At 41.5% G+C, this 11,453-nt stretch overlaps 1 protein-coding gene across 1 annotated transcript; it reads left to right on the forward strand.

Moving 5' to 3' along the window:
* Positions 1-9,753, forward strand: LOC132495809 (histone-lysine N-methyltransferase SETD2-like). Its single transcript, XM_060107736.1, has 2 exons — positions 1-91; positions 5,227-9,753. Exons 1-2 carry the CDS (start codon positions 1-3, stop codon positions 9,540-9,542), a joined length of 4,407 nt encoding a protein of 1,468 aa, XP_059963719.1. The 3' UTR covers positions 9,543-9,753.
* The last annotated feature ends 1,700 nt before the right edge of the window (positions 9,754-11,453 follow it).

Consider the following 11,453-nt stretch of genomic DNA (forward strand, 5'->3'; position numbering starts at 1 on the left):
ATGATAAGCAGCAGGAGCCTCCTCCAGGTCTTTTCGGTCCTGAGGGGACAACGCATCATCATCATCATCATCTATTTTACATTTTTCAAATGTAGCTGCCAATACTTTCTTGGGAGGTGGTTTTGGAGGTATTAAGGGAGTACTTTCATCTGGAATTCCCATGTAAGGTATTCTCTGTCTTTCTTGTACTGGATCTAAGGTATCTCTAATGAGATACCATAGAGCAAAAGTATCTACAGGAACTTTTTCAGGACCATGAAGTGAATAATATGTTTTTAATTGATCCCCTACCTTAGCCCATGTATCCAAATTAACTGTACCTTCCTCTGGGAACCATGGACATTGTTCTTGAATAAAGTTAAAAAAGTTAGCTAATTGACTAGTAGTTACCTTAATACCTCTTCCAGATAACATATGTTTAATAATATCAATAAATAATTTTCTCTCTTTAGATTCCTTATGACCCATAGTTAACTTACCTTTTATATAACTTATTAGATTATCCACCCTTCACTTACCTAGCCTATACTCTGCAACGGGGTCTGCAGCACCCTAGGTGGAAGCCTAGCTATCCCGAACTCACTCTATTTACACTCACCCTTCAGGTCCCTGTTCGGGCGCCACTTGCCGTAGTCCAGCTCCAGCGAGTCCAGGGATACCCAAGGGATGGATAGCGTCGGCGAAGGAAATAATTCTATTACGCTTCTTAAAGTATCAGCATTGCATGTTTCTCCTTCTCAAGTCTTTATTCTTCATTCTTCTTCTATTGTTTACAATCACAGGTTTATATATTGTAGTTGATTACATTACCAGGTACGTGGCCAATCTTCGCACAATCAAACCTCAAAATGTTCTATAAAGATTTTTTTTAAAAAAATCCCCTAGTTTCTAGATGTCCTATTAAAATATTTCCCCAAGTTCCCATTAATTACAGGTTGTTTCTTAGTAACCAAGCCAAGCAGTTATATGATTATTTCAGTTGTAAAAGTTGGAGCTACTTGCTCCTATTTCTCTTCTTGCATGGGCAACCTTTTACAATGGTTCCATGAAAATATTTACAATGTACCTGCATGCTCTTTCTCGTTGTTTCCTTCAACTGAGACAGTGTTTTCTCCCTATCCTGGCAACCAATTCTGCTCTAGTCATTTGCTTTTCTATAATTCATCTTCCTTTATAATAGAACCATAAATTTCCTATGTCATCAGGAACTCCGGCCCATGGCCATAACTCCATACTAGAGGGTGTTTTTCATAAAAACATCCCCTTAGTTCCAGGCTCTTAATTCTTTACCCATTTCCCCGGCGCTTTAGTGGGTACTTCACATTCTCTAGAAGTTTCAGGAGGGGGAGTCCTAGAGGAATTTTTCTTTCACATGGAGCAACATCCCAACAAAATTGCCCCGTATGTAAATTTATTATCATAAAACATAACAACGGAGCTGTAGTCCACCTTCCTGGCACGGCGCTGCCTTGCAGTTTCGCCTTCCGTCGCTCATGACTTTGTCATGGTGCAATGGCTCCAGGATGGCTTTCGACACCTGACCAGTTTTCCCAGCACCACTTATTGAAGAGGTTGTCCTTTCTCCACTGTATATTCCTGCCTCCTTTATCAAAGATAAGGTGACCATATGTGCGTGGGTTTATCTCTGGGCTTTCTATCCTGTTCCATTGATCTATCTTTCTGTTTTTGTGCCACTACCATACTGTCTTGATTACTGTAGCTTTGTAGTATAGTCTGAAGTCAGGGAGCCTGATTCCTCCAGCTCCATTTTTTGTTCTCAAGATTGCTTTGGCTATTTGGGGTCTTTTGTGTTTCCATACAAATTGTGAAATTTTTTGTTCCTGTTCTGTGAAAAATGCCAGTGGTAGTTTGATAGGGATTGCATTGAATCTGTAGATTGCTTTGGGTAGTAGAGTCATTTTCACAATGTTGATTCTTCCAATCCAAGAACATGGTATATCTCTCCATCTATTTGTATCATCTTTAATTTCTTTCATCAGTGTCTTATAGTTTTCTGCATACAGGTCTTTTGTCTCCTTAGGTAGGTTTATTCCTAGATATTTTATTCTTTTTGTTGCAATGGTAAGTGGGAGTGTTTTCTTGATTTCACTTTCAGATTTTTCATCATTAGTATATAGGAATGCCAGAGATTTCTGTGCATGAATTTTGTATCCTGCTACTTTACCAGATTCATTGATTAGCTTTAGTAGTTTTCTGGTAGCACCTTTAGGATTCTCTATGTATAGTATCATGTCATCTGCAAACAGTGACAGCTTTACTTCTTCTTTTCCGATTTGGATTCCTTTTATTTCCTTTTCTTCTCTGATTGCTGTGGCTAAAACTTCCAAAACTATGTTGAATAAGAGTGGTGAGAGTGGGCAACCTTGTCTTATTCCTGATCTTAGTGGAAATGCTTTCAGTTTTTCACCATTGAGGACGATGTTGGCTGTGGGTCTGTCATATATGGCCTTTATTTTCTTGAGGAAAGTTCCCTCTATGCCTACTTTCTGCAGGGTTTTTATCATAAATGGGTGTTGAATTTTGTCGAAAGCTTTCTATGCATCTATTGAGATGATCATATGGTTTTTCTCCTTCAATTTGTTAATATGAGGTTAATATCACGTTCATTGATTTGCGTCTATTGAAGAATCCTTGCATTCCTGGAATAAACCCCACTTGATCATGGTGTATGATCCTTTTAATGTGCTGTTGGATTCTGTTTGCTAGTATTTTGTTGAGGATTTTTGCATCGATGTTCATCAGTGATATTGGCCTGTAGTTTTCTTTCTTTGTGACATCCTTGTCTGGTTTTGCTATCAAGGTGATGGTGGCCTCGTAGAATGAGTTTGGGAGTGTTCCTCCCTCTGCTATATTTTGGAAGAATTTGAGAAGGATAGGTGTTAGCTCTTCTCTGAATGTTTGATAGAATTCGCCTGTGAAGCCATCTGGTCCTGGGTTTTCGTTGTTGGAACATTTTTCTTATCACAGTTTCAATTTCAGTGCTTGTGATTGGTCTCTTCATATTTTCTATTTCTTCCTGATTCAGTCTTGGTAGCTTGTGCATTTCTAAGAATTTGTCCATTTCTTCCAGGTTGTCCATTTTATTGGCATAGAATTGCTTGTAGTAATCTCTCATGATCTTTTGTATTTCTGCAGTGTCCGTTGTTACTTCTCCTTTTTCATTTCTAATTCTATTGATTTGAGTCTTCTCCCTTTTTTTCTTGATGAGTCTGGCTAATGGTTTATCAATTTTGTTTATCTTCGCAAAGAACCAGCTTTTAGTTTTATTGATCTTTGCTATCGTTTCCTTCATTTCTTTTTCATTTATTTCTGATCTGATTTTTATGATTTCTTTCCTTCTGCTAACTTTGGGGTGTTTTTGTTCTTCTTTCTCTAATTGCTTTAGGTGCAAGGTTAGGTTGTTTATTCGAGATGTTTCCTGTTTCTTAAGGTGGGATTGTATTGCTATAAACTTCCCTCTTAGAACTGCTTTTGCTGCGTCCCATAGGTTTTGGGTCGTCGTGTCTCCACTGTCATTTGTTTCTAGGTATTTTTTGATTTCCTCTTTGATTTCTTCAGTGATCACTTCGTTATTAGGTAGTGTATTGTTTAGCCTCCATGTGTTTGTATTTCTTACAGATCTCTTCCTGTAATTGATATCTAGTCTCATAGCATTGTGGTCGGAAAAGATACTTGATACAATTTCAATTTTCTTAAATTTACCAAGGCTTGATTTGTGACCCAAGATATGATCTATCCTGGAGAATGTTCCATGAGCACTTGAGAAAAATGTGTATTCTGTTGTTTTTGGATGGAATGTCCTATAAATATCAATTAAGTCCATCTTGTTTAATGTATCATTTAAAGCTTGTGTTTCCTTATTTATTTTCATTTCGGATGATCTGTCCACTGGTGAAAGTGGGGTGTTAAAGTCCCCTACTATGAATGTGTTACTGCCAATTTCCCCTTTTATGGCTGTTAGTATTTGCCTTATGTATTGAGGTGCTCCTATGTTGGGTGCATACATATTTGCAATTGTTATATCTTCTTCTTGGATCGATCCCTTGATCATTATGTAGTGTCCTTCTTTGTCTCTTCTAGTAGTCTTTATTTTAAAGTTTATTTTGTCTGATATGAGAATTGCTACTCCAGCTTTCTTTTGGTTTCCATTTGCATGGAATATCTTTTTCCATCCCCTTACTTTCAGTCTGTATGTGTCTCTAGGTCTGAAGTGCCTCTCTTGTAGACAGCATATATATGGGTCTTGTTTTTGTATCCATTCAGCCAATCTGTGTCTTTTGGTGGGAGCATTTAGTCCATTTACATTTAAGGTAATTATCGATATGTATCTTCCTATTCCCATTTTCTTAATTGTTTTGGGTTCGTTATTGTAGGTCTTTTCCTTCTGTTGTGTTTCTTGCCTGGAGAAGTTCCTTTAGCATTTGTTGTAAAGCTGGTTTGGTGGTGCTGAACTCTCTCAGCTTTTGCTTGTCTGTAAACGTTTTAATTTCTCCATCAAATCTGAATGAGATCCTTGCAGGGTAGAGTAATCTTGGTTGCAGGTTTTTCTCCTTCATCACTTTAAATATGTCCTGCCACTCCCTTCTGGCTTGCAGAGTTTCTGCTGAAAGGTCAGCTGTTAACCTGATGGGGATTCCCTTGTGTGTTATTTGTTGTTTTTCCCTTGCTCCTTTTAATATGTTTTCTTTGTATTTAATTTTTGACAGTTGGATTAATATGTGTCTCGGCGTATTTCTCCTTGGATTTATCCTGTATGGGACTCTCTGTGCCTCCCGGACTTGACTGACTATTTCCTTTCCCATATTAGGGAAGTTTTCAACTATAATCTCTTCAAATATTTTCTCAGTTCTTTCTTTTTCTCTTCTTCTTCTGGAACCCCTATAATTCGAATGTTGGTGCATTTAATGTTGTCCCAGAGGTCTCTCAGACTGTCCTCAGTTCTTTTCATTCTTTTTTCTTTCTTCTGCTCTGCAGTAGTTATTTCCACTATTTTATCTTCCACATCACTTACCCGTTCTTGTGCCTCAGTTATTCGGCTATTGATCCCATCTAGAGTATTTTTAATTTCATTTATTGTGTTTCTAATCGTTGCTTGATTCACCTTTAGTTCTTCTAGGTCCTTGTTAACTGTTTCTTGCATTTTGTCTATTCTATTTCCAAGATTTTGGATCATCTTTACTATCATTATTCTGAATTCTTTTTCAGCCTGTCCTCAAACTGAGAAGTTCTTCTTTCATAAAGCAACAGAGAAGAATTCAGAAATTTCTTTTACACAGCTCAACCAAAAACAGACAGATAATCACCTGTCTGAAATTGCTCATCCTCAGAGTGATGGGCTTGAGAGCACAAGTCATACAGACATAAAATCTGACCCTCTAGGTCATCCAAGTTCTGAGGAAGCAGTGAAAGCCAAAATAACTTCTACGCAGCAAGAAGAGCTACCAGTTTATTCTTCTGATGATTGTGAAGATGTTTCAAGTAAGTCTCGGCAACAGACCAGTTTCCCTATCAGGCCAGAGGGTAGACTGGGAAAAACAGAGTCAAATTTTTCTTCTTGTGAGATCTCCCGAGTGGATGGTTTCCCTTCATCAGAAGAGCTCAGAAATCTAGGGTGGGACTTCTCTCAACAAGAAAAGCCTACTACCAGATATCAGCAACCTGACAGCAGCTATGGAGCCTGTGGTGGACACAAGTATCAGCAAAGTGCCGAACAGTATAGTGGGACACCTAATTACTGGCAAGGCAATGGCTACTGGGATCCAAGATCAGCAGGCAGACCACCTGAAACTGGGGTTGTGTATGATCGAATTCAAAGGCAGGTACCAGATTCCTTAACAGATGACCGTGAAGAGGAGGAGAATTGGGATCAACGTGGAGGATCTCACATTTCAAGTCAGTCCAATAAATTTTTTCTGTCCCTTCAGAAGGACAAGGCGTCAGTGCAAGCACCTGAAATAAGCAGCAATTCCATTAAGGACTCTTTAGCTGTGAATGAGAAGAAAGATCTTTCGAAAAACTTAGAAAAAAATGATATGAAAGATAGAGGGCCTCTTAAAAACAGGAGACAGGAATTGGAGAGTGATTCTGAAAGTGATGGTGAGCTTCAGGACGGAAAGAAAGTTAGAGTGGAGGTAGAGCGGGGAGAGACAGCAGTGCCTCTAGGCTCAGCATTGGTTGGGCCTTCGTGTGTCATGGAGGACTTCAGGGACCCACAGCGGTGGAAGGAACGTGCCAAACAAGGGAAGATGCCTTGTTACTTTGATCTGATTGAAGAAAATGTTTATTTAACAGAAAGAAAGAAGAATAAATCCCATCGGGATTTTAAGCGAATGCAATGTCAGTGTACACCTCTTTCTAAAGATGAAAGAGCTCAAGGTGAAATAGCATGTGGGGAAGATTGTCTTAATCGTCTCCTCATGATTGAATGTTCTCCTCGGTGTCCAAATGGGGATTATTGTTCCAATAGACGGTTTCAAAGAAAACAGCATGCAGATGTGGAAGTCATACTCACAGAAAAGAAAGGCTGGGGCTTGAGAGCTGCTAAAGACCTTCCTTCGAACACCTTTGTCCTGGAATATTGTGGAGAGGTACTTGATCATAAAGAGTTTAAAGCCCGGGTAAAGGAGTATGCACGAAACAAAAACACCCACCACTATTTCATGGCCCTGAAGAATGATGAGATAATAGATGCCACTCAGAAAGGAAACTGCTCCCGGTTCATGAATCACAGCTGTGAACCAAACTGTGAGGCTCAAAAATGGATTGTGAATGGACAACTGAGAGTTGGGTTTTTTACCACCAAACTGGTTCCTTCAGGCTCAGAGCTAACATTTGGCTATCAGAAAGAAGTGCAGAAATGTTTCTGTGGGTCGGCTAATTGCCGGGGTTACCTGGGAGGAGAGAACAGAGTCAGCATCAGAGCAGCAGGAGGGAAAATGAAGAAAGAACGATCTCGGAAGAAGGATTCAGTGGATGGAGAGCTAGAAGCTCTGATGAAGAATGGTGAGGGTCTCTCTGATAAAAGCCAGGTGCTCAGCTTATCCTGGCTAATGGTTACAATTGAAACTTTGGAACAGAAACTTACCTGTCTCAAGCTCATACAGAACACACATTCACAGTCTTGCCTGAAGTCCTTTCTGGGACATCATGGGCTGTCTTTGCTGTGGATCTGGATGGCAGAACTAGGTGATGGCCGGGAAAGTAACCAGAAGCTTCAGGAAGAGATTATAAAGACTTTGGAACATTTACCCATTCTTACTAAAAATATGTTGGCCGAAAGCAAAGTACTTCCTATTATTCAACGTTGGTCTCAAACCAAGACTGCTGTCCCTCAGCTGAGTGAAGGAGATGGGTATTCTAGCGAGAATACATCACGTGCTCACATACCACTCCACACACCTGATCCTTCCACCAAGCTGAGCATAGAAGCTGACACAGACACCCCCAAGAAGCGAATGTTTCACAGACTTAAAATTATCAGTGAAAATAGCATGGACAGTGCGATCTCTGAGGCTACCAGCAAGCTAGAAGGCAACAATGGCAAAGAGAACCCTGAGCAGTTAGAAAACGTCCCTGTAGAAGAAGAGGAAGAGTTACAGTCTCAACAGCTACTCATACAACAGCTGCCTGAATCTAAAGTTGATAGTGAAATTGCTGTGGAGGCCATTAAGCTACCCACATCTGAACCAGAGGCTGACACTGAAATAGAGCCTAAAGAGAGCAATGGCACAAAACTAGACGAACCTATTGCTGAGCAAACACCATCCCAAGATGAAGAGGAGGGGGTATCTGATATGGAGAGTGAGAGGAGCCAGGAACAGCCAGATAAAACAGTAGATATAAGTGATTTGGCCACCAAGCTCCTGGACAGTTGGAAAGACCTAAAGGAGGTATATCGAATTCCAAAGAAAAGTCAAACTGAAAAGGAGAGCACAATAACTGAACGAGGAAGGGATGCTCTTGGCTTCAGAGATCAAACAGTTGCCCCAAAGACTCCTAACAGGTCAAGAAAGAGAGACCCAGACAAACAAACTCAAAATAAAGAGAAAAGGCAACGAAGGGGCTCCCTCTCACCACCACCTTCTCCCTATGAGCGGGGAACAAAAAGGCCAGGTGACAGATATGATACACCAACTTCCAAAAAGAAAGTACGAATTAAAGATCGCAATAAACTTTCTACAGAGGAGCGTCGAAAGTTGCTTGAGCAGGAGGTAGCTCAGCGGGAGGCTCAACAACGACAGCAGCAGATGCAGAACCTGGGAAGGACGTCTCCACTGCCCTATGACTCTCTTGGCTACAATGCCCCTCATCACCCCTTTGCTGGCTACCCACCAGGTTATCCCATGCAGGCCTATGTGGATCCCAGCAATCCTAATGCTGGAAAGGTGCTCCTCCCCACACCCAGCATGGATCCTGTGTGTCCTCCTGCTCCTTATGGTCATTCTCAGCCCTTGCTGGGACTTTCTACAGAACCCCTTGCTGCCCCTCCACCTGTGCCAGTGGTGCCACATGTGGCAGCCCCTGTGGAAGTTCCCAGTTCGCAGTATGTGGCCCAAAGTGATGGTGTGGTACACCAAGACTCCAGAGTCACCGTCTTGCCAGTGCCAGCCCCAGGCCCAGTCCAGGGACAGAATTATGGGGTTTGGGATTCAAACCAACAGTCCGCGAGTGTACAGCAGCAGTACTCTCCTGCACAGTCTCAAGTAACCATAGATTATCAAGGACAGGCTTGTCCAACTGTCTATGGTGTGACATCACCCTATTCACAGACAACTCCACCAACTGTACAGAGTTACGCCCAGCCAAGTCTTCAGGACATCCAGGGACAACAGCTTTTCACAACTCACCCACAAGGAGTGGTGGCACAGCCAGCCACAGCCATGACTACAATAGTTGTACCGGGGCAGCCTCAGCCCTTACAGCCACCTGAAATGGTTGTGACAAATAATCTCCTGGATTTACCATCCCCACCTCCTCCCAAACCAAACACCATTGTCTTACCTCCCAACTGGAAGACAGCCCGAGACCCAGAAGGGAAGATTTACTACTACCATGTGATCCCAAGGCAGATTCAGGGGGATCCTCCTACTTGGGAAAGCCCAGGAGATGATGCCAGCCTTGAGCATGAAGCTGAGATGGGCCTGGGAACCCCAACATATGATGAAAATCCCATGAAGACCTCAAAAAAGCCTAAGACAGCAGAAGCACACACCTCCAGTGAGCTGGCTAAGAAAAGCAAACAAGTATTCAGAAAAGAGATGTCCCAGTTCATCGTCCAGTGCCTGAACCCTTACTGGAAACCTGACTGCAAAGTGGGAAGAATTACCACAACTGAAGATTTCAAACACCTAGCTCGCACGCTGACTCACGGCGTTATGAGTAAGGAGCTGAAGTACTGTAAGAACCCCGAGGACCTGGAGTGCAATGAGAATGTGAAACGCAAAACCAAGGAGTACATTAAGAAGTACATGCAGAAGTTTGGGGCTGTTTACAGACCCAAACAGGTCACTGAATTAGAGTGACCTTCAGGGCCAGGGTGGGAGGGCGGGCAAGCTGGTAGGAGAGACTCTGGGGAGAAGAAAGCCCGTGGGCCCTCTCTCCCCACCCCACTGTCAGGGCTGTGCTACTGATGACACATCACCCTGGGGAATCCAAACCTGCAGATTTCAACTGAAAGCCACAAAAATGAGCTCCACCTACAACAAGCAGTCCCTGGTTGTGAGCTGTTGGGAGAGGCCATCTCATGCAAAGGTTTAGGCCCTTGAGACCTTCCCTTCTGTGACCCTGGCCAGGCCTGACCCCATTCTCAAGCCTGGGTCTCCTCCTTGGCGGTGCTGTCAGCGCACAGACTCATGCACATCCCCACCCACGACCCCTTACCCTGACGATCTGTATTATATTTTAATGTATACGTGAATATATTGAAAATAATTTGTAAAAAAAACAAAAAACATCATAAGCTATTCAAATTCCAGGAGAAATACTCAAACACTCTTATCTTCAAGACAATGTTGGAAGATGGTAGTGCCCATATGCATTACTCTATCTTGATCTCAATGAAAGGAATCAGTAAGACCGAATGACGACAGCACTGCACGCTGGGGTCTCCTGAGTTTCTGATGAAAACCTGAAGAATGAGAGCATTATCAGACATACTAAGCATACACTAACACAATGCTGAAGATTCAAGCTTCTTAATTGTATAGAAATATGAGCTGTCTGGATTAAGGTTTAATAAAAAATGCATTAATTATAGTGTTAGAAAACTCTGAGTGCTTATGTAAAAACATGTACCTTTTTAAGACTAGTTCTAAGTGTATTCTTCTGCTTTAGGGCCATCTGTATAAATGGTATTAACTATGGCTGAGACACAACATACAAGTAAACACTTAAGACGGAGAAAAACTGAAGAGTGCAGTGGGCTTGAAAAAAAAAGTAAAAAATATAATGTAAACTCTGTTAACAGAAAATTTCTTACCAAAAGAAAAAAAAATACAAATTTCATAATATTTTCATTTTGGGAAGTCTAACCAGAAAGAGGAAAATTAAATCGGTACTTTCAAGGGGTCCTGCATGCCAAACACTACAAAATTATCCCCGTTAGCAGTACTGTAAACTTCCAGGAAAGAGAAATAAAGCTTCTCTCTGGAACTTCACCTATATAACAGTACAACACTCTCTGGTAATATTTCAGTACCAGGGTACAAGCTAGGGAAACACAGGAGAGGTAATCTGAGCAAGCGCAACTTTCTAAGAATTAAATGTTTTTAAGTTCAACAGAGCTTATGGGACTTCTCTGGCGGTCCACTGGTTAAGACTCCGCGCTTCCACTGTAGGAGGCACAGATTCGATCCGGGTCGGGGACTAAGATCCCGCGTGCCACATAGCTCGGCCAAAACAAAACAAAACAAAAAAACAAAAACAAGAGCTTAAAGTTCTGTAAAATCTAGAAAATAGTATGTCAGTTCCTCAAAAAAAACATAGAATTACCATATGATCCAGCAAGTCCCCTTCTGGTGATATACTCAAAAGAACTGAAAGCAGGGACTCCAACAGATATTTGTACACCTGGGCTCATAACAGTATTCACAATAGCCAAAACGTGGAAGCTACCCAAGTGTGTATCAACAGATGACTAGGTAAACAAAATGTGGTACACACAATATTATTCAGCCTTAAAAAGGGATGACATTCTGACACATTCTACAACATGGATGAACCCTGAGGACATTATGTTAGGTGAAAAAAGCCAGTCACAAAAGGACAAATAATGTATGATTCTACTTATATGAGGTACCTAGAGTAGTCAAGTTCATGGAGACAAAAAGCAGAATGGTGGTTGCCAGGGGCTGTAGGGAGAGAGAAATGGGGAGTTAGTTAACTGTGTTTAATGGGTACAGATTTTCATTTTTACGAGACGAAAAAAGTTCTGG

This window comes from Mesoplodon densirostris, chromosome 9 (genome assembly GCF_025265405.1).
Source record: "Mesoplodon densirostris isolate mMesDen1 chromosome 9, mMesDen1 primary haplotype, whole genome shotgun sequence".
NCBI lineage: Eukaryota > Metazoa > Chordata > Mammalia > Artiodactyla > Ziphiidae > Mesoplodon > Mesoplodon densirostris.

Excerpts from the sequence above, each read along its gene's own strand:
- LOC132495809 (XM_060107736.1), top strand. The coding sequence starts at position 1 with ATGATAAGCAGCAGGAGCCTCCTCCAGGTCTTTTCGGTCCTGAGGGGA. Across the intron at positions 92-5,226 it reads CTATTTTACATTTTTCAAAT|CCTGTCCTCAAACTGAGAAG; the intron begins GTAGCTGCCAAT and ends ATTCTTTTTCAG.